The sequence below is a fragment of the Camarhynchus parvulus genome, chromosome 4 (genome assembly GCF_901933205.1).
Source record: "Camarhynchus parvulus chromosome 4, STF_HiC, whole genome shotgun sequence".
Classification (NCBI taxonomy): domain Eukaryota; kingdom Metazoa; phylum Chordata; class Aves; order Passeriformes; family Thraupidae; genus Camarhynchus; species Camarhynchus parvulus.
In genome coordinates this window covers 186229-209684 of record NC_044574.1, presented here as the reverse complement: position 1 = coordinate 209684, position 23456 = coordinate 186229, and the positions used below count along the sequence as shown (strand labels likewise).

At 49.7% G+C, this 23456-nt stretch overlaps 2 protein-coding genes across 2 annotated transcripts in view; one reads left to right on the top strand and one right to left on the bottom strand.

The window, feature by feature from the left end:
• Window positions 1-4629, top strand: part of LOC115903608 (GDNF family receptor alpha-4) — an 81311-nt gene extending 76682 nt beyond the window's left edge. Inside the window, exon 8 of the mRNA XM_030948217.1 lies at window positions 701-4629. Coding sequence (XP_030804077.1) covers window positions 701-847 — 147 coding nt within the window. The 3' untranslated portion in view covers window positions 848-4629. The remainder of the gene's footprint in view (window positions 1-700) is intronic.
• A 7930-nt stretch (window positions 4630-12559) lies between these two features.
• The window catches only part of ATRN (attractin), a 156202-nt gene continuing 145305 nt past the window's right edge, over window positions 12560-23456 (bottom strand). The window contains exons 28-29 of the mRNA XM_030947016.1: window positions 17577-17691; window positions 12560-16150 (exon numbers count right to left, since the gene is read on the bottom strand). Coding sequence (XP_030802876.1) covers window positions 16026-16150; window positions 17577-17691 — 240 coding nt within the window. The 3' untranslated portion in view covers window positions 12560-16025. The remainder of the gene's footprint in view (window positions 16151-17576; window positions 17692-23456) is intronic.

Here is a 23456-nt window from a genome sequence, read left to right as displayed (position 1 = left end):
CCAGGCACCCACCTCACTCAGACACTCCAGCCAGTGTCCAAACAAGTGCTGTGCCCGCAAATGGCTCTGCTGCTGTGACACCACCTTCACCAACAGGTGAAGAGCTGCGCTGACCTCCAGGCCAGAGTTTGGGTGCTGAAATCAGCCCTGGCCCCTCTGCACATGCACACACTTGGGGCTGCACAGCCCCCGAGCCCCAAATCCTCTGAGGCACCAAGGAGGGACACCAGTTTGGTTAGAGACATGGAGCCCCTCTCCTGTGAGGAAAAATAGAGAATTGGAATTGTTCAGCCTGGAGAAGAGAAGCTTCAGGGTGACCTAATTGTGGCCTTCCAGTGCCTGAAGGAGCTCCAAGAGAGCTGGAGAGGGACTGGGGACAAGGGCTGGAATGCTAGGACAAGGGGAATGGCTTCCCACTGCCAGAGGGCAGGGTTAGATGGGATATTGGGACTAAATTCCTAAAGGGCTGTGAGGGAGGGGAGGTCCTAGCACAGGGTGCCCAGAGAAGCTGTGGCTGCCCTGGGAAGCTGTTCCAGGCCAGGTTGGACAGGGCTTGGGACAACCTGGGACAGTGGGAGGTGTCCCTGCCCATGGCAGGGGGTTGGGATTGGTTGGTCTGTCAGGTCCCTCCCACCCAAACCATTTCATGATTCCATGATGAGGCGCAGCTCTCACCCCACGCTGTCTCCTTTCTCTGTAGGTGGCTGGAGAGGAGAGGCTCCTGCGTGGCTCCACTCGTTTGTCCTCAGGCACCTCCAGCCCAGCAGCCCCTCCGTGCTGGGCGGCCTCTCTGCTGCAGATGTGGCTTCTCCTGGCCCCTGCTGTGCTGAGCCTCCCCTTGATGTGAGGAGGGCTGGCACACACCAGGAGAGACTCGGTTTCTGTTGGTTTCTTTGCTCAACAACCAGACCAGTAACTTTTTCAGGAGGAGAGCAGGGAGAAGGGAGGGGAAGGGAAGGCAAGGTGAGTGTTTGGGCATCCCTTCCTCCTCCTCATCTGTCTGCTGGTTTATTTGATTTTATATGATCAGCGTGGTTGACAACCAGCTCATTCCTGGTCCTGGCCACCTTTCCACACCACAGCTTGGTTGTTGTTTCTCCAGCTTTCTATGGATAGCGCTGAAGCCATGGACAATTCCCTTGGAAAAGATGAAGGAGAGAGGTGATCCAAGAAATGAGAGCTGCAAAGGAAATGCTTTTTCCTGCCCCAGCCAAGAGGAGAAAGATTTTGATGGATGGATTGATGGATGGATGACTGGATGACCTGTCAGGAGGTTTCCTGAAGCCCACACTGAGGGGCTCTTGACAGGACATGTGGAGTTCAGACTCTGCACGGTTCCTCAGGACCTGAAGGACAGCACACCTGGTTCCCTTAGACTGAAGAAACCAGAAGACTGGTGGGAAGGTGGTTGGTTTTGTTCACTGGAGAGGAGCCTGAACACCTCTGGGGAGGACCAAGTAACCACACTGAACTAGCTGGCAGGGATTATCCACCCTCTCAAAACCATGGCCAGAGTGCAACCAGCATCCATGTCCCAGTGTCACCTCCCCTCGGGCCCACCCTCTTAGGGAAACCTGTGTCCTGTATTGATGGTATTCAGGAAGAAACACGTGTGTTGCATTTTGTTTATGGCTGAATTTTTTGTGTCCCAACCCAAACACCTTTATCCACTGGTCCTGTTCAGTGTTTTGGGGCATTTTTGTCACATCAAAACAACCAGAGGCCAGTATTGTCCCACTCCAAGCTATCCTTTCTCCATCAGGGGCCAATGTGTGAGCCCATGGGCAGGGTTTGACCTGAGCCCAACGCATCCCACTCTCACCTGCTACCTGCTCATCCTCTGGTCTCACAGGCACAGGGGTCTCCAGCCAAGGGATTTCGTTTGTTTTCCTGGGAAGAGAAAGGATAGGAGAGGTTTGCTAGAAACCACCCTGAAGACAGAAATACTCAGCCAAGAAAGGCCACGTCATGAATTATATCATGGGTGGGGCCTGGATTGCTACAGTTTCCCCTCCTTGAAAAACTGGCAGAGGCAATCACCTGTGTCCAGGTGAGCAGGCCAAGGGCTTTGCCTCTTGCCTGTTGCTGTTTTTTCAGTGAGCATGTCATTTAAGCAAGGGCTGCTGAAGTGACCCTTTCTTCTGAGCCACAGCCAGAGCCCAGGGGAGGAGAGTGAGGATCAATGTCTCTGTGGTGTCTTGGGGCACCTTTATCCAGGTGTGTGACCCTGGGCTACCTGAGCACCCCATCTTTCCTCGAGGAGGTGAGCTGAGGAGTCCCAGTGCCCTCCTGGGGGGCTGAACCCCTTTACTAAAGCCAGGAAAGAAGATGGTAAGGAAGAGTGAGAAGGTTTCCCAGGATAAATGCTTACCCAGGCTGAGTGCCATGGGAGGAAGAGCAATGGCCCGAGAATCCCCTGAGAGTGTTAGGCCTGGCCTTTGCAGCAGTCCATTTATTCTTATAATAAATATCATTAATTCCTTGGCATTTGAATGCATGGAAAGGCTTAGGAAGCATCTGACACAGCAAAGTCCATTGCTTTTTATTCCCATTTCCTGCAAAACCTCTCCCATTGCTTGTTGCTTCAGATTTTCTAAGAAACTGCAGCAAATTCCTTGGCTCTTGCTCCAACAAGAAACCACTCTGGTTTTCAGCTGAACACCTGTGGATGTCTCTGGCATGAACAGAAATCCTCCTGCTGCTGCATCCTGTCCGCAGTGCTGCTCAGGGCTGTAGCACCTGCTTTTCAGGGCTGTGCGAAGGAACACACCAAGTCCCAAGGCTTGTGTGCAGGGTGACAACCTTGAGCCAAAGGTTTTATGTGAGAACTTCATGGCCAAGGGGCTCACCCTGACCAGGAAAGCAGACCAGGAGGGAGAGCTGCAGGCAGTAAATCCTTTCAAAGTGACCCCAAACGTGCACAGAGCTGCTGTGAAGGTCTCCCCTTTACCCAGGACAGCAGTGTCTCCTGAGAGGCCAAGTGACACAAAGCTTGTGTCCTCTCAGCTGCAGTGGAGAGGGATGAAACCCTGACTGCTCAGCCCTTCAAGGCAAGGAACTACCTCAACACCACGAGGTCATGCTGGGAATTGCATCCTTCTGCCCCTTTCCAGTCCTGTAGCCATGCTCTGCTTCTCACACATCAAACCAGTCTCCACCAGCTTTCAGTCGTGCCCAGGCTCAGCATCTGCACAGGATGGGGATGCACGTGTCAGCTGCTTCCCAGGAGCACCCACTCCTGTGTCTCTCACATGGCAGTGTCAGTGATGGTGAAGTGCCACTTTGCCATTTCCTTCTCATTCAGCAGAGAGAGTTTTTCTGGGTGGTCAGGATGCCTCACCTCTCCCTTCAGACTGGTATGCTCTAAAAAGAGGTGTGGAGAATCCTACTGAAGGACTGGATGGGATGGAGGAGACCTCCAGAGGTCACCTCATCCCAGTACCATGTCCCACATCAGCACCTACTTTAGTGATTTCAATGAGAGACATCATCATCATCTCCCCAGGGTTTACATCACAGGATCATGAAAGGGGTCAGGTGGGACCTTAAAGCTCATCCTGTTCCAGCCCCCCTGCCATGAGCAGGGTCACTTCCATTAGACCAGGCTTCCCAAGCCCATCCAGCCAGGCCTTGGACGCTTCCAGGGCTGTTTTGCTTTAAAGGCTCTGCAGATGTTAGCTGTCTCACTGCAGATCCTCAGTTCCCAAGTCCTTCCTCAAAACCCTGTCCCAGGCCATGTCCTGCCCTCCTGGGGGTTCCTTGGGGTTCAGGGATGCTTTGGGATGAAATGAATGAGGCACAGAGCAAGGAGCCTCTCACCCAGCAGGAAGGAGCTGGGGAGTGGGAATTAACAAAAAAATATATATCCCCAAACTTTCATGGCTTTCGTCTGATTATTTTACTCTTTTTACCAATATTTAATGTTGATTCTCCCTCCAAGCCTGCTCATGAATCAAACTGTGCAAAAAATGATGACTTTTGAACCTTTCTGCTGGAGGAAGCAAACATGATGACTCTCCTCCCACCCACCAACATGTGTGCACAGACCACTGCTTTTTCCTTGTGAAAAGTCAGTAATTTTTTTGGATGAAATTCCAGCTCTGCTGAATTCTGTGAAGTGAACCATGGATCTTCATTTTTAAGTCTCTTGATTAACCACAGAAGTCATAGCAGCTGCTTGTAAAGGCAAAAGACTGAGCGAGCCAAGAGACAGAAAGGGAGACAATGTTTTTTTAGGAATTACTCCATTCCTGACAACTTCCATAAGCACAAAGAAGAATAATGGGAAAAATAAAGGAAAAAAACCACAGTTAAAGAACCAGCCAGACTTTCTGTAGCCACTGAACTCTATTTTTTGGCTGCACAGCACTACTCCCAGTGTCTGGCAGCCCTGAGAGCCTGTGAAATATTGTGTGTGTCCTTATACCTGTCCTGTCACTCATGTCCAGCATTGTCCAGGTGGGAGCAGGAGCTGGGAGGGAGCCCCGTGGCTGGGAGATGGTGCTGGGGCAGGAACCCCCTGTGTGCCCCTGCTCGAGGGGAGGGTGGAGGGTGCCAGCCCACACTGGGGTCAAACTTGTACTTACCTTTTCTGTAACGTCAATATTCAAACATATCCATGAATAAAGCACACGCGCATTTTCCTGACCCCTCGCTCCTGCCGTGCCAGCTCGTCCTGGACGCTGCTGAGCTCTGCTCCTGTGCTGGAAGGGCAGCTGGGAGAAACTGGGGGATGTTCTCTGGGGGTTGGAAGAGTGGTGGGGCTCAGATGAGCCGTGCTTGGCTGGAACCATGGAATCCCAGAATATCCTCAGCTGGAAGGGACCCACAGGGATCACCCAGTGCCACCCCAGCCCTGCCCAGACCCCTGAAATCCCACCTGGGCATCCCTGGAGCGCTGTCCCAAGGCTCCTGGAGCTCTGGCAGCCTCAGGGCTGTGCCCATTCCCTGGGCAGCCTGGGCAGTGCCAGCTCCCTCTGGGGATGAACCTTTCCTGAGATCCAACGTAAACCTGCCCTGGAACAGCTCCAGCTGTTCCCTCAGGTCTTGTCCCTGGTCCTGGAGAGCAGAGATCAGAGCTGCCCTCAGGAGGAGCTGCAGAGAGCTCTGAGGGCTCCAAACCCAGCCCCAGCCCCAAACCCAGCCCCAGCTCCAATCCCAGCCCCAACCCAAACCCAGCCCCCAGCCCCAACCCCAGCCCCAAACCCAGCCCCAGCTCCAATCCCAGCCCCAGACCCAAACCCAGCCCCATCCCAGACCCAATCCCAGCCCCAGCCCCAAAGCCCCAATCCCAGCCCCAAACCCAGCCCCAATCCCAGCCCCAGCCCAGCCCCAACTCCAGTCCCAGCCCCAATCCCAGATCCAAATCCAGCCCCAGCCCCAATCCCAGCTCCAATCGACCCGGACCCAGTCCCAGCCCCAGCCCCAATCCCAGCCCCAATCCCAGCCCCAGCCCCAGTCCTGTGTCTCCCAGCAAGGAGGGGTGACGGGTGCACAGCAGCTCTGCTGGGATGGAGGGACACCAGTGTCATCAGGGAAGGAGACACGAGTCCCCACACCAGTCCTGGGGCTGTTTGTGCAGCCTGCAGGGGTGAAACCTGCAAAAGTTTGGGAGAAATCTGGGCAGGTTTGGCTCAAAGCTGGCGCCAGCACAGGAGGAGGGAAGCAGTGCGAGGTACAGCAGGGATGGGAATAATTGCACCTGCAGTTAGGGGCCTGCGGAGCCACTGCTGCCAGGATGTCACCTGTGTCCCACAGAGTGGAAATAACTGGGGAGGGCTGGTGCTGCACCTGGGCTGGGCACAGGAGGAAGGGAGATGGAGGAGAAGGGAGGGGGGTGGGTCGTGCCAGCCAGGAAGGCTTCTGCTCATGCCATGAACATCCATGAGCTATTATTGGCAACTTAAAAAAAAATCACAGGAAAAATGATTAGAGGTAAATGGAATGTTTTCCTGCCAATTCTGGGTGGGGGAAAAATTGAAAATAAATGTACATAAAATTTTTATAAGAATAATGAGTAAAATTCAAGTCAGTTCTTAAAGTGAGTTCAAGGTTGAACACATCAATGTGGCACTTCTTCCTCCTATAAATCATGTTTGCCTCCATGTGTGCATGGAGCAGCTGAGGATGCAGATGAGGAGCAGAACCTGAGGGTTAGGGAAGGACTTGGACTCTCCTCAAAGCCTTTTCCCTCCCCACAGTGCCCAGGCTGGGCTTGGCTGACTCCAAGGACAGCTCCTGTGGTGGCTCCAGCCAGCTGAACCTGAAACACGCTCTGGAAGCCCTGCAGGGCTGAGGGGCTTTCCCTGGCTCTGGACAAGCAGCTGCTCGAGCAAGGTCAGCATCCAGAGCTGGGCTGCAGGAGTGGCAGGGGGTCCAGGGGGTCCTGGCATCCAAGGGGCTCTCAGGACTCCCCCGTGGGACCCCCCAGGCTCTGCTCAGGGACAGCACGTGGGGCTCAGCTCAGGGGCTGGCTGCAGCAGCCCTGCTCTGGGATGGAGCAACTGGCTCCAAGAAAGCCTGGAAATCATCCTAAATTTAGGGTGAGGAGATTCCGGAGCAGGAGAAGCACTAATGGCTGGAAGAAGCTTTGGCTGACCCTCAGTTCTTCCCTGTCTCTGGGTCTGGGTATGGTTTTGGGGGTGCTGGCTGTGCCCACAACAAAACTGAGCACCACTCCCTCCTCCAGCCCCAGACATTAAACACCGGGGAAGGAGCACAAGAACTGATTTTTCCACATTCCCAGAGAAAAGGTCTCACCTTTTTGTACCTCACCTGTGTGGCCCCCGGGACAGGACAGACAGAGCTTGGAGCAGCCTGCTCTAATAGAAGGTGTCCCTGCCCATGGCAAGAGAGTGTTTAAAGCCCAGATGGTGTTTAAAGTCCCTTCCAGCCCAAACCATTCCATGTTTCCATGACACACCTGGGGCAGCACAGCAGGTTTGGAGGCGAGACCTGCAGACAGGACCCACAGTCCCCATCACACTGTGGCTGCAGACACAGCACAAGTAAAATCCTGCAGCTGAGGTTCAACTGCTGCAAGGGGATGGAGAAATCAGAAACAACAATTTACCACACATTATCTCCAAGCAAACAGAGCTAAAATGATGGTAGGGATGGAGACACCTTGCTTCGGTTATTAAAACACTGAATTTCTAAAAAATTGTGGATGTTTGCCAAAGGGAAAAGCTCAGAATTAGTTCTGACATGAAAAATGTTCAAGTCATTTTGTGGGGTTTTTTCTAAGGGGAAGTGGAAATGATTTCTGGTGGGAGCAAGGATCCCAGGGAACATCTCAGTGAAAATCCTGCCAGTCACTCTGCTGGAGGCACATTGTGGCTGCAGCCTGGAAGGCAGAGCTGATAAACAGCCAGCTGCAGGTGGGATGGATGGACGGACGGGCGGATGGATGGATGGATGGACGGATGGATGGATGGATGGATGGATGGATACGCCAGGCATGTCCATGCTCTGCTCCAATTCCCCATCCAGACAGTACTTCATGGTCAGCCACCACAATCCAGACTTACCCAATGATGTTCTGCTTCCAAACTGAATTCAGGGATCAGCATGAGGACCAGGAGAGATTAAATCCCATCCTCCCATGGCATTGCTGCTCACCATGGCTGGGGGAGATCACAAACAGCCCCTGCCCTCGCAGGTTTGTGGAGCTGTACCTGGGCTTCTTGTCAGCAGCAGGAAAATAAAGAGGGGAAAGGGGCTCTCCTTCTTGCTAGAGCCAGAGTGGCCCAGTCAGTGGCTTTTTGGCTAAATTCCCTGCAGATGTGGTTTCTGAATGATGCATGTGGCCCAGGAACACAGAGAAGAGGGGGAAGGAAGGGCCTGATCCTGCAGCTGATCATAGACTCATGGAACAGTTTGAGTTGGAAGGGGCTGTAAAAACCATCTAATTCCACCCCTGCCATGGCAGGGACACCTCCCACTGTCCCAGGCTACTCCAGCCCCAGTGTCCAGCCTGGCCTTGGGCACTGCCAGGGATCCTGGGGCAGCCCAGCTGCTCTGGGCACCTGTGCCAGGGCCTCACACTGTCACAGGGGAGAATTTATTTCCAATATCCCATCCATCTCTGCCCTGTGGCAGTTGGAAGCCATTCCCTCTTGTCCCAACCCTACATGCCAATGAAAAACATCAATTCCAATGCAGTTTGAGCCCTGAGATCTTGTTCTTTGTTTGTGGGGAAGATTTCTCTAGTGCAGATCCCAAATCCCAAGCTTGTCACTGAGTCTCAGGAGCCACCAAAGAGAAGAGGTGCCTGTAGGACATCATGTACCTTACCTCAGAGCTTCCATAGGGTGACAATGGTGTCCCCAAATCCTGTGGCCAAGGGTGTTGGGACTCTGACACAGTCTGGGGATGTCTTGCTGTTCCCAGCCACCCTGCAATGGGGAACGTGAGGAGCTCAGCCCACCTCCAGTGATGCTGACACCTGGGTCCAGCAGCCTCGTTACCAGACAGGAAAATCACCAGCAGGTGCTCCGACCTCATTAGAAAATCTCCCCCACCTCATGCCTTTGGCAAGATCTCAGTGGTACCACTCTGCCCCTGCAATCCCTGCTTTGCTGCTTGATTAGTTCAGAAACTAAAAACCCCAGGGAGAAATTCAAGAATCTGCTAATTCTCTTTTTCCCAAATGGCAATTGGCTATGGAGCTCTGGCTCTTTTGTACAACTCTCTTCCTCCTCTCTTCCCATCAATGGGGAAAAAGGAAATGTTGGTGTTTCTGCCATGTAGTAGATGATTTACCACCAATCAGCCATGCAGAACTACCCAAGAGCTGCCCCAAACCCCACCTTTCCTGGGTGTAAGAAACACCACCCAGCCTCCACTCCAGGATTTCTGGGGGAGTTAAATTGGTTTTCAAAAAGACTTAAAGTCCCTTCTTGCTGTGAGTGGTTGATATTTAAGGTTTGTGGAAAGAAAACTGGACCTCAAATTCCTCTCTGGCTCCTTACCCAAAACCATTCATTAATGACAGCTGAAGACAAAGACCATCATCCTGGATGGACAAAAGCCCTGGAAAACCTCCATGTTCTCTTCTCTTCCAGCCTCTTTTCTTTGCTACAACACAAGAAAAATCAGAACAGGGATGAAAAATGGCTCCAGCCCTCTGTGGTTTTTCCTGCTGTCCAAAATAAATTTAAAGCAGCTCTAAAACCACTACCCCCTGCCCATTTCATTTCAAGTCTGGACACCCCACGCTGTGCTGTCAGCCTGGCATCCCCTGCTCAGCTCTGCAGCAATTGCTGGAATTGGGCTCCTGCATCCCAGTTTAATGCCATGGAATGAAGCAGCACAACAGCCTTCGGAGGCGACTGTGGCTGAAACCCTCACGGCTCATAAATGTCAGGTTCAACTCTGCTTCATCCCAGCAGTGCTTAATTCCAAAGTTGGAGAGTGACATAAAAATAAATGGGGAGCAGCGGATTGCGTCCCGGCAGGGCTGGAGCGCGGCTGCCGGGGTGTCACAGATCAAGTGACAGCTTGAGACAAGCCCTGCCTCAGGCACAGGCTTTTGGCAGCAGCTCTGCTTAGGTGACCTGCACCTCAATCCCTCTGGCTTGAGAGATCCTAGGGCTGGCTGATTAGGGCTGTTATAAAATGTGTTATTTATTGAGCAGACAGGAGGTAACAGACAAAAGGCCTTGAACAGTTCCTGCATAGTACAAAACAAGAGAACTGCTGAGAGATTACATAAAACAGCACACAACATTAAGGTTATTGTTATATATTAAATATATATTGTTATATATTATAGTTATATACATTAAAGCTAGCAAAGGCACTGTAGAGAACAGGAGTCAGTGAACTTTCCACCCATAGAGTACATGGCGTCCTTCCACTCAGCCCTCGAGAGAGTAACCACAAAACTGATGGCCCAGCTCTGGGGAAAAGCCCCACAAATTTCTAGGGAACGTGCAGAAGACTTTTGCTTTGTGAAAGTCTATTGTAGTTTATAAAGTGGAATGTCTGTCAGTGAAAAATTCCAGCTGATCTTTCCCCAGTCTTACTTCCACAGCAAGATGTTTATTGTCACTAGCAGTGTCACTTCCCCAGTGCCTGAATAACCATGAGACAGGCCGTCTTTAGTGAGTTATTTCACCAAATTGCAAGCTTTTGTGAAGGGCAGGGGCCTTGCAGCAGCTAACAAACCACAGGTAAGTCCCTGTGGTGGGAGATGTCCTGATGCACAGGGGTGGGAGAGGAGCAGCCACCTCTGCCTCTCTCTCCAGCTGTTGTGTGTGTCTGAAACACCAGCTGGTGCCAACACTTGATAAATCATCAGCAAAACTGGTGATACAGTTTCCATGAGGGAGAGCTTTTCCTCTTTGGATTTAAACAAGAAATTTACTGGAAAAAATTAGTGAGAGTAAGAAGGGAAGGGGCTGAGATTTTATAGCTCTGTTGGGATTATGTCAGGAGGGGCAGCGGAGGAGCAACTCTGATTTCTGCTCTCTGTGACAGGGACAGGGAACGCCTGGAGCAGGGCCAGGCTGGAGGTCAGGAAATGTTCTTCCCCCCGAGGGGCACCTGGGGCAAAGTGAACCTGAGGGTAGAAATGGAAACTATTTAATGACTGTCTCTGTCTTAAAAATGTACAGATCTAGCTCTGAATCACATCCATCCATCCCCCATCCAGAGGACATGTCCCTCCTTCCTCCCCCCAAATCCAGCACCTGCCAGGAGCCCACTGATACCCCCCAGCACAATAGAAACTCACCCTCACCTCAGCCAGGAGCCTTCAAAACACTTTGAATTATTCCCTGCCCCTCCTTGTAAGAAAATAAATAAGAGGGAAATTTTAACCAGATCATCTACTTTTTATTTCAGAGGAAAGATTTGCATTATTTACTTTTATTTATATACATGTACTTCACATTTGTATTTAAAATGCACAGATCTCCCAAGAATTTTCTCGTTCCGGCTTTAAATTAGCTGTTATTTTACAATACAAAAAATTATACCAAAAAACTGCAATCCTAAATGTGTGTATGTATAACACCCACAACCCCAGCAATGAAATAGTTTACAATACTTGCTCCTATTTACATATGAATGCAATAAATGCTAAATTATACATATTAACAAACTAAGCCCAAGTCTGAACACAGATAAGAATCATAAATAATTACAGAACAAAGAGGGAAAAAAATCCAGAATACAATTAATTCAAGGATCTTAGTTTAAAGAACATTTATTGTGCACAAATTTCAGAGTAATATAAAACTCTTTTTTTTCTTTTCTTTTTTTTCTTTTTTTTAAATGGACTGACATGTGATACACTCTGTCACAATTGTTTTTTTCTTTTTTTCTACTGGTGAGGTTTGTGGAATCAATACTAAATGGAGAGGAAATGTCTAAAGAATCCTAGTACCTGGAAGACGCACACAAATAGTCTGTGTGAACAAAGAAACAGACTGAACAAAACCTGCCCTGATGCAGAAAAAATCAGCAGATACACATACTGTAGTAGTCCTGGCATGGAAACTCAGCTCGTTTCAGCAGCTACCAACAGAAAAAGCAGGAATTTGTCTAAAATTGCAAAGAACACACCCAAAAATGAGGAGCACACTCCGAGCCATCCCTGCCCTCCCTTCCCAGCACAGCCCAGCCCAGCCCTGCCCCCCTCCTGCAGCTCCAGGGGGCTCTGCCAGGGCAGCCCCTTCCCCCTCCCCGGGCTGTTCCCAGATGGAGAAACCCGGGAGGGGCAGAGGGGCTCAGCAGGGGCTGCCCTGGGCACGCAGAGTCTGCTGGCTGCTGTCTCACACACAGTCCAGTATCAATAAACCCCAGGTAATATCAGTAAATCCCAGTTAGTATCAGTAAATCCCAGTTCTTATCAGTAAATCCCAGCAATTATCAATAAATCCCAGTTTCCCGTGGGAGGAGGCTGAGGGCTCTGGATGCAGCTGGTGCCTGTCCCCAGCTCAGGGTCTCCTGGAGAAGGAAAAGCAGCGGGAACACCTGGAGCAGCAAAGGACAGGGGGCAGCCCAGCCCATGGCACTGCAGTCCCAGGGATATGGCAAAGGCCCCAGGGGTATGGGAAAGGCCCCAGGTTTGGTTCCAGCCCCAAAGCCTCCTTTGAGCTCATGCAGGGCCGAGCCGGCTGAGTGCCATTTACAGCACCCCACAAACCCCAGCAGGGCCCGGGCACCTTGGGCACGTTCCTGCAGGGAGCTGGAGCTCCTGGGCACCCTCCAAGGGGGACACAAAGCACCCTCAGGAGGGTGGATCTGCCAGCAGAGGCTGCCACGTCCATGGTTCCACACCACTGAACCTGGGACATTACATGCCATGGCCTGATGTTCATCACAGGCATTTCCCATCATAAATAGCTTCATTTTGGTAATTTCACTACAATGTGTTTTAAGCCCAGGGAAAGTGATAGTAATAACTGAAAAGTTGTGTCTCATAAATATTCTTGAATCCAAAATATTGAGCCAGAGCATGGCAAGGTCATGTTACACCTGCCCAGGGAAAATTCTGGGCTAAAAACCATGGAAAATAGTGAATTAAAAAAAAAAAAAAAAAAAAGGCGGTTTTTGGAGATCCACTGGCACCATTGTTTTCTCAAAGAAAAGGGCCCCAACAATTCTGAAATTTCATTACTGATTTTTTTAAAGGTTCCTCTCAGAGAATGAATATCTTCTGAGGGTCGAGATGTCAAATGCTGAATTTCAACCAGTCACAAACACCTGAAAATAATGATTTGGAATGGAAACACTACCACAGTTTTAGCAACAAAGGCCTTAAACTACTGATTTTATCCTCCACTTAGTTACCACTTTAAGGCCCTTTATTACTTGTATCCAAATGTTGCTTTTCCCCCTTTCAAATGGAAAAACCATTATTTAATTTGGTTTCTACATTTAAGTGAAATACATTTGAACACACAAAAGTCAATTTATGCCTCCCTGCTTTGCAAGATATCATTATATAATCTGGTGTTTAAAGCTCTGGAAAGTTATCTACTACTGATCAGATGGAGTTATTAAGACAAAACTCATACATAATTTAAAATCATCAAAAATACATTCAATATTTTTTCTAGTTTATATACACTTTAAATCTCTCCATGTTCTGCACGTTACTGTAGAGTTTATGTACAAGTGCAAAATCTGTGTGCCATTTATCATTTATTTACAGATTCTCCCATGAAATAAGGTTGTTCTTTCTCCCCCACCTCACCTCCAAATGAAATAAACCCAAAATTCCTTCACTTTTGATACTGGCCTGGTGAGAAACTGCCAGCAATTCCTCTTTCCCCGAGCCTTTCCCATGTTTTTCCCTGTTTACCTCTGAAGTGGGATGAAACTGCAGCAGAGCTATGTATGAGAATTCTCTTCTCCCTCATCAGGATGGAGATCAGACGCAGGGTAGAGCCACATCCTAAAGGATCCAGTTCCTTTTAGTTTTGTAAGTAACTCTTGTTGCTCTATTTACATTTTTTGGTTCTGATACACCTTGACTTTGATCATTTTTGCTCATTTTTTCAGTATCTGACACCTCATTTTGGCCACACTCCTGGCACACTGCAGGCTTTGCAGACCAGACAGCCTAGCTCTCCAGGAGTGAGAAAACATCCCAAACTCTGTATTTATGTCTTTTCATTAATGTAAAAATCTGTCACCCCTCCAGGCCTACGGTTCTGAAAGCTGTTTGTGACCAGGAAAACCCAGCAACTTTAAGCACCTGCCCAAGAGCTGTCCTGAAAAGGGAAACAAGCACAGGGGCTTTCACCATCCAGGCTGGCAGCTCTCCTCCCAAAAACAGCAAGAAGAGATCTGCACACATCAGGATGTGCATTGTGGCTGAAAATACACAGTAACAGGGGAGGGATTTTAGTTCAGTCTTATTTCTCCAGTTCAGATTAACCCTATCACTGAGCAAGTTAGAAAATATTATCAGGAGATGAATCTGTCTGAGGTAATCCGTGCATCAGGTAAAACTTAAATTGCCTAAATCCCTTCATTCTAAGACAAATCTCAACCCTTTTCTGATCATAATTCCTTCTTCCCACAGAGCACTGAAACTTCTAGTTTAGAAACAGATGCATTTATATATATTTATATATATAATGCATTTTTTCCCAATATTTTTCTGCATCCCAATATTTTTTGCAGTCCCATTGCACTTGTTAAATGACACATTAAATCAGAATTATCATCCACCACAGTCCTTAAGCCATCAGGCTGTTCCCATCACCACTGTCTGGACACACACAGAAATTCACCTCTTTATTGCAATGCTGCCAGGCTCCAAAGAGCTTCTTCAGAATACATGGTTAGGAAAAAAACACCCCAGAAATGAATGGCTGACATGTGACTGATCACTAGAACACGCACAAAAAAGGAGCAGTTATATTTGGGATTCAGTTTGGAAAGGTGCTGCCTGGTCAGACCCAAGAGCACTTCCCTTCCATGTGTTACTTCTCCATTATTAACTATCAGATGTCCTCCACAGCAGCTCAGTGACCTGGGTGAACCCACGATGACTGATGGAGCCATAATCACACACCTCATTTGGCACCTTCACTGACACCTTCCCACCACTGCAGCTCTCAAGGCCGTGTGGCCCTGTGCCACATTCCAGGGACACACTGGACACCACCACACACAGATGGGTGGCTCAGTCCAACCTGGAGCCTCAAACCACAATCCCAGCTTGGCAGAGCAGTTCAGGTGGTTTGATGCACCCCCAAACACCAAACCTTCTCTTTGCTGTTTGCAAGTCTCATCCTTTCACCAACCAGCCACTTCTTCAGCCTCTAACAGAGCTCAAGCCACACAGGAAATAGCCAGATCTGATCGTGTAGAACTCAAACCTGTGGCAAAACAAAGCTGCTCTGCTTGATTTTTATTTAAAGTTCTTCTTTTACTTCATCCTCCAGTGCCCTGGCACCTGGAGCGCTGCTTTTTACACCCTGTAAGAAGATGGAGCAAACCATAACCACTGAGGAGCAATGCCTCCAAGCTCAGCTCTCATCCAGGGGGTGGCGGGAGGGAAGGGGGAGGAAAGAGGCCAAAATCAGAAAAATGTGATGTGTCTGACCTGGAACACAGACTGCTTCCATGAAAATGCTGGTGAAACTGGGAGTTTTCTTATGGGATACTGAAACTCTACGTGCCTTCCAGGTATTTGCACCTGGGTGAGTATTTGGTTGGTCAGGAAAATGCGATTTTCCTCTGACTGCACGGGACAGAGGACACAGAGTGCCTTGGGTGATTCTAGATGTGAGTATACATACCTTTAAAGGAATTTAATTATGTTAAAAAGCAGTGTGTGTAGCAGTCTCCTCACTCCCTAGATCTGTTCACGCCTAGGCACTTGTGTGTGGTGTACTCCAAGCAGGTTAAGACTATGTAAACACTGAGTCTTTCCAAAGCAACATCCAACTTTCCAGTTGTTTCATGTGGTCTGAGCAACATCCACCTTTAAACCATCCCAGCTTTTGCATTCCTGGACCATGATGATACAAAAAGGCTGTGCCTGGAAGAGAGTTCCACTGAAATAATGAGGGAACAATTAAATATTAAATGAAAACAAAGAATGAAGATGCTTTGAAGATTAATAGTAGTGTTTATGTGTTGAGAGCTGACACCTGTAAACACTGGATCTTTTTCTTTTTGTACAGTTTGATAAATACATGAACTACAAAGCACTTTCCATGTAGAAACCTGAGTGTCATTCATTGGACTACTGTTGTATTTACACTGACCAGGAGTGGCGGCGCTGGACCTCACCGCACCTGCAATGAAACCATTCTGCTTTAAACTTGAAGAAAACAAAGGAGCAATCTGAAGCCATGTGTCAGTAAAACTTAAGTGGAGCAGTTGTCAAATAAAGCCAACTAGCACGTAGATGAGAGAAAAAACTGGGTTCAAGGAAGTTGTGGTTTTTTCCGGGTGCTTCTAGTCTCTTGGGACACGACTTGGAAATCTTCCTCCTCCTTGGTATTACTTTTCCATTGTGTTTAAAACCCTAGACAGTTTCTGATGTCCATGCATCAAATACAGGTTCCTGGCTGTGCAGGGGGCTGTTGCTTCCGATTTCGGACGGCGCCCGATTTCTCTTTGTAGGCAATTGGCATCTGTTGTGAAATGTCCACCAGAGCACTGGCCACAGCGAGACCTGGCAGAGAACAAACATCACCACAACAGCCACAGCAACAAACCTTCAGAAAGAGCTGAGAAAACCCCTCCAGGCCACAAAGGGTGTACAATTTTTTTAATAAACTAGAAAAGTCTTGTGGCCCAAGAATTAAACTCCAGCCAATATTCTGAAAGGAGCTGAAATACTGCATGTTTAATTAGAAGCAACAGCAGGAAAATATACAATAAGGGTGGGTATTAGCGGATGTAAAACTCTAAATGTGGAAGCCTCAACCCTTAATATTGAAGGTGTCTTCCCCTGCATCAGTAGATAGACTACAATAAACCTGAAAGCAAATGTGCATGGAGGTTTCACTGCCCTTCCCGTGGATACATCACCTCTGCAACCTCCTCATGGCAGATCAGGGAGTCATGGAATGATCTGGGCTCAAAGCCACCCTAAAGCCCATTCAGTTCCACCCCCTGCCATGGGCAGGGACACCTTCCACTATCCCAGGGTGCTCCAAGCCCTGTCCAACCTGGCCTGGAAAATTCCAGAGATGGGGCAGCCATGGCTGTTCTGGGCACCTGTGCCAGGGCCTCCCTGCTCTATTCACAGACAAACCACATCTGGGACTTAGCTCAATCCAGCTCAACACTAAACCATCTAATTCAAACCCTGCTAACTCTTTTTCCAAAGCCTTTGCTTCACCAAGCTCACTGGGCACTGGGGAACCCCAGTTAAATCCCACACTGCCCAGGAGATGATGTCCCAGTGCCCCGACACCAGGTTTGGGTCTGAAGGGGTTGAGAACAAGGCTGGATGGGGAAAAGCTCTTTGTCCAGAGCTCCTAAGAGGAGGGCAGAGATGAAAGCACTTGTAGTGACAGGACAAGGGGGAATGGTTTCAGACTGACAGTGGACAGGGTTAGATGGGATATTCTTCCCTGTGAGGTGTGGGAGGCCCTGGCACAAGTTGCTCTGTGGCTGCTCTGTGGTTTGCAGCAACCTGGGATGGTGGAAGGTGTCCCTGCACATGGCAGGGGGTGGAACTGGATGATCTTTAAAGGTGCCTTCAAACTCACATCTTTCCATGATTCTGTGACTTGATGCTCCCCTGCAAATGGAGCTGGGAACTAAGCTGGATAGGCCAAGTGACAAGTTACCTTCACAGGTAACTACTGCAAACATGGCTATACCAGATGTCTCTCTTTCCCCCACGCAGCTGTTAATTAAAGCAGAGTCCAATATCAAATGTTCATCCATCAATTGACCTTAGTAATTAACTCAAAACTCATGTTGGAAGCCAGCAGGGCCCAGACCAGGGATCCTAAAATACGTGGAGCACATCCCAAGCTGAACTGTGGCTACAGCAGCTGCTGTGGGACCAGGAAAGGTGAACCTGTAAGGCTGGGGAAGGAGTCCAGAGTTAATTCCAAGCCACCAGAGACAACAGCAATGCTCACCTGACTGTCCTGGTGGTGGAATACCCCCAAGCCCTCGAGGCAGCCTCACGAAGACGGAGAGGACGGCTGCTTTGTTCCCAAAGCAGGGCTCCAGCGCGATGGGCTTTGGTACAGTCTGCAGCAGGGGAAGCAGCAGAGAAAACAAATGTTAAACAGCGTGTTACACCCTCCCTCCTCCCTCAGCATCGCTCCTCCAGCTCCTGCAAGCCCCAGGGCATGAACCACCATGAACCACACTGCTGTGCTGGGCAGATTTCCAGCACACAGCCAGCAAAGCTAAAACCACTGTCAGCAACAATCAAAACACGAGTCATCACAAGAAAACACATTCACTTAATAAAAATCAGGCTATTAAAAAGTCAAGCCCTACACAAGGCTTGTATTTCTCCCTAAATTCAATAACAAAGGAGCAGCTTATGTAATCAACAGGACTGAGGGTTGTGTTCCATCGACCCCATCAGCAGCCTGTCACTGATACCAGCACGCACCACGACGGCCATTCGATACTTCAAATTGTATTTCCACAATTTAAGTCCATGTACCACCTTAACAGCACTCTATGCATTAGCACAGTAAAGAACATTTTCCCAAGAACAAAAATAAGTGCTCAAGGCCAGGCTGGATGGAGCTTGAAGCAACCTGGTCTAGTGGAAGGTGTCCTTGTCCATGGCAGGGGGAACTAGATGGGCTTTAAGGGCCCTTTCAATCTGTGATTCTGATGTATAATAGGCAACCAGCTTTCTCCCTGGAGGAGCAGAGGACTGGATCCCTTGCTGACCCTCAGTGTCTGTGACCATCTCCCACTGCACTCTTGTGAAGATTTTACCTGAATGAACCACAGCCAGCTTCAGTATGTCATTAGAAAGCCAAAACGCAACAGCCCAGCCCAGAAACTAAAGTATGTTCTCAGCTGGGGCCCAACCCCACACACAAGTACACAGGATCAGTGCTACTGTGTGCTGCAATAACAGCCAGGTTAGGATGCAAGTGTTCCCCAATGAGTACAGGTTCAGGAGAGTTTCTTCTTTTGTTCCACACCAGCTAAAAAAGCTGAGAAACACTATTTTACCCAATACACTCAGTGCTGTTTTCTTGTTTAGTATGGACACATTCCACTCTGCTGTTAATGAAATAATTAGTTCTTTTTCCATCAGGCATCAAACTACACCATAGTACTGAAATATTCAACAGAAACTCAATGCAATGCAAGCCATGAAAAAGCCTGAACAGGAGTCAAACATGCTGTTAAATTACTGCTGCTCAATAAAAAAGACAAAAGGAGACAACAGCAAGCAAAATGAAACTTAAAACTTTCCATATCTCCCATTTACTGCAATGATTGCAGCAGTGTTTGTTGGTCTGTGCCAGGCAGATAAATACATGCTGCATGGGCTGGATGATGGAAGCTGCTGCCTGCCTGGTTTATGACAGCAGGTTTCTTCATCTCCCCACCCCCAACAAAGGGACCCAACTCAGAGTAAAGCTTTTCCCAGAAGGAAATAAGCACACCCTGGTGCTGGATCCCAGAGACTCAACTGCCAGAGGCAATGGAGGTAGCTCGGAGAAGGAACTGCAGGAATGGAGCCCACGGACTTCTGCCTCATGAGGGGAGCAAGAACCCAACACAAAGCTGATTTTCTTTTGGAGAAACTCAAGTATTTTACTTATTCTACTGTTAATGAAACAGTTCTGCTGAATTCCAGAGCTTGGAGGATGGCACTTGGGTTACAGAGAGCTCTTGTGCTCACCCTCAGCACTGAGCAGAACGGGCAGCAAGGACCACACAGAGAAGTGATGGAGGGAAGACAGTGAAGGAGCAACTGAATAAGAGACTGTATTTTTTAATATTTTTTAATGTATTTGTTTGCAATGGATTAATGGCCATGGAGCTGCTGCAGGGCTGGAGCCCCTCTGCTCTGGAGCCAGGCTGGCAGAGCTGGGAATGTTCCCCTGGAGAAGGGAAGGCTCCAGGCAGAGCTCAGAGCCCCTGGCAGGGCCTGCAGGGGCTGCAGGAGAGCTGGAGAGGGACTGGGGACAAGGCCTGCAGGGACAGGAGCCAGGGAATGGCTCCCACTGGGAAAGGGGAGATTGGGCTGGCATCTTGGCAAGGAATTCCTGGCTGGGAGGGTGGGCAGGGGCTGGCACAGGGTGCCCAGGGAAGCAGTGACTGCCCTGAATTCCTGGAAGTGTCCAAGGCCAGGCTGGATGGGGCTTGGAGCAGCCTGGGACAGTGGCAGATGTCCCTGCCCATGGTAGCCCATGGCCTTTAGAGTCCCTCCCAACCCATGAGGATGCTTAGCAGCACATTCAGCATCCTCCAGCCAACCTGCAGAAACAGGAGGCTGGAAAATCCATCTCAGTGGTCATCAAATCCAGCCCTCCACTAATACAGACAATGGCACATAAAACCACAATTCTCTGCTTTAAGAGTAGTTACACTTTCAGCCTGTGCCATCATCTCTGGGAGACCTTTCCAGATCCCCTGGTCTGGATCTCACCACTCTGCCACCAGAAACTTTCTTTTAACCTCAAATCATTCACACTTCAATTTATTCATCTGCCTCACGTTCTTCTGTGCCTTAACCCTCTCCCTGGGCTTTATCCTGCTGTACAGCTCAGCCCTCTTTTGGATCAACTGGAAGAGCAACACTCTGAATTCCTTCCCTGAACACAAGCACTGCCTCCTCCAGTTCTCCAAGACCTCCTCTCTGTTCCTCATTCTCGACCACCTGAGAGGCATTTCAGGCTCTGACAGTGCCTCTGTTGTGGTACCCAAATCACCCTGGGTCTCCTGCACATCGTAAAATAGAAAGAAACAGAAACTGTTCATTATATAGCTCTCAGTCGCAGAGCTGAAGGGCCTTGGAGAGGAATTTAGCTCATCTCTCAGCCCCAGGCAAGACCCTCTCTCCTCCTCTGCCCTTTCCAACTAATGAACCCTGAGTGTGCAGCAGAAACTCTCATTACGAGTCCCTGTGGGCACAATCTTCCCTTTCCATGGAATTTTTATTTTGGTCCTCAAGGTCACACATCTTGCTCCTCTCTGCTCTCCTGGTTCCACAGCACAGACAGCTGGGATAGGGTGTAGCCCTGAGCCTCCTTCCTTCCATTGTCAATCTGCCCAGAAAACAATCAGAATCATGGAATGTTTTGGGTTGGAAGGGACATTAAAGTTCATCTCATACCCTGCAAGGAGCAAGGACACCTCCCACTGTCCCAGGCTGCTCCCAGTCCCAGTGTCCAACCTGGCCTGGGACACTGCCAGGGATCCAGGGGCAGCCACAGCTGCTCTGGGCACCCTCTGCCAGGGCCTGCCCACCCTCACAGGGAACAATTCCTAATTCCCAATCTCCCATCCAGCCCTGCCCTCTGGCAGTGGGAGCCATTCCCTGTGTCCTGTCCCTCCAGGCCCTTGTAAAATCTCTCTCCATCTTTCCTGGTGGGCCCTTCAGGTACTGAAAGGCTACAATTAGGTCAACCCAAAACCTTTTATTTTCCAGGCTGAACAATCCCAAAAAAGATGAGGGTTGGTAAAATATTGTTAATATTTCCCTGCGTGGGGATCCTTATTTCTCTCAACCATGCACAGCAAGGATAATGATGCACCCAAAATCTGTCAGGCGGTTGCAAACTAATTTGGAAGGAATTAAGCACGACATCACTTTGCTGCAGCTAAGCTCCATCTTAAAACTAAAAGGGGGAAAATGGCCTATTGTCCATCAATCCAGCTTTTCCTGAGACAAGCTGCAGTTAATAATAACAAAAACTCGCCTAAAGAATCAAGTCCTGCACATTTATTTTTGACAGCCCCAGTTCAGGCACCTGTTTTCTGAACTGTGACTCATTGTGCATCTCTGAGACAGAGCAGGGAGGGAATGACTCAGAGCAGTGAGGGATGAGGAATTTGGAATTTGAGCAGGGAGGTCAGGAGTGAGTTGAGTGACAGAATGAGGAATTTGGAATTTGAGCAGGGAGGTCAGGAGTGAAGGACACGCTGCACCCTCTGCAAGGCAGAACCAGCGCTGGAGCCAGGGACCAGGTTCTGCACTCAGGGAGGAAAATGTGACATTTCAACCAGCAGCTTCACTGTGACCTGGACTGGAGCCCTCACCCAGCACCAGCCCTGCCCTGCCTGTCACCTCATGTGACCTAGGCAGGTGTCACCAGGACACTAAGGGTCTAAGGAGCAGCTGGCTGGCTTTATCAAGTGCAATTTTGGTGGGGAGACCTCAGGAGCTCAGGTCTCCTTTCTTTGCCCACTCCAGTGGCTTCTGAGTGCTCTTACCTCCGATTATGGAATCCTCTGAGTTGAATGGGACCCACAGGGATCACCCAGCCCAGCCCCTGTCCCTGCCCACACCTCCAAAATCCCACCTGGGCATCCCTGGAGCTCTGTCCAAAGGCTCCTGGAGCTCTGGCAGCCTCGGGGCTGTGCCCATTCCCTGGGCAGCCTGGGCAGTGCCAGCACCCTCTGGGGATGAACCTTTCCTGATCTCCACCTAAACCTCTCCTGACACACCTCCATAGCCTCCTCTGTTGCAGATCCAAGACATTCTCCTGCAAGAAGATTTTGACTGAACTTGGAAAGCAGAGATCAAATGTGAGAGATGGCTCTTAAGGGGAAACTTTTAAAAAGGTACATAAAATAGGGGTATTTCCAAATTTTGTAACAAGCTATATCGGATGCTTAAAACCTGCCTCAGCAACTTCGATTCAGAGGTTTTGATAAACTCATTGTTGAATTATAGAAGTGATTCTTTTTTACTGAAGGCCTAATGACACAATAAAGTAGACATTATTCAAATCTATTCAAATAAGGTGCATCTCTCAGACACTCAGCCACAAGAGGACTGCTTGAGAGGTGCCTGAACAGCAGAGTCCCATCGTGGGAGCAGATACAGAGGGGAGAACAAAGCCCTGGTGCTCCAGTGGGTGAGCAAAGCCCACAGTCAATAGCCATGGATAGACCTGAGCTGGCTGAGCCAGCAGGCCCTGCCCTGAGGCACCTCTTGTTCTCAAAGAAAAATGGACAGCTGTGCCTCCAGCACCCTGGAGAGACAAATTCATGGAGCTGATCAGAGAACCACGGAATGCTTTGAGTTGGGAGGGACCTTAAAACTCATCTTAAAGCCATGGGCAGAGACACCTCCCACTGTCCTAGGTTGCTCCAAGCCCCAATGTCCAACCTGGCCTTGGGCACTGCCAGGGATCCAGGGGCAGCCACAGCTGCTCTGGGCACCTGTGCCAGGGCCTGCCCACCCTGCCAGGGAACAATTCCTAATTCCCCATATCCCATCCATCCCTGCCCTCTGGCAGTGGGAGCCATTCCCTGTGTCCTGTCCCTGCAGGCCTTGTCCCCAGTCCCTCTCCAGCTCTCCTGCAGCCCCTGCAGGCCCTGCCAGGGGCTCTGAGCTCTGCCTGGAGCCTTCCCTTCTCCAGGGAACATTCCCAGCTCTGCCAGCCTGGCTCCAGAGCAGAGGGGCTCCAGCCCTGCAGCAGCTCCGGGGCCTCCTTCTGGGCTCTCTGCAGCAGCTCCACGTGCTCCTGCTGTTGGCCCCAGGACTGGGGCAGCTCTGCAGGTGGGCTCTCACCTGAGCCAGGGGCACAGGGACAGAGTCCCCCCTCCCCTGCACTGAATCACCTGAACCCTTCCCTGCAAGAGGCTTTCCATGCTCCTCCACAGCAAAGCAACAATCAATGGACACGATGGGAAAAACCCCAAGAACTGCAAGAATCGGAATGGTACAAATGTCAAAGGAGCAGCAGAAAGTCAGTCAAGCCCTGCTGGCCTGGAAGCCGTGGGCAGCCCTGTCTGGGGGGAACAGGCAGCTCATGGTGCTTTAAGGGTGTTCCCAGAACCAGCCATAGCTGCTCTCAGCT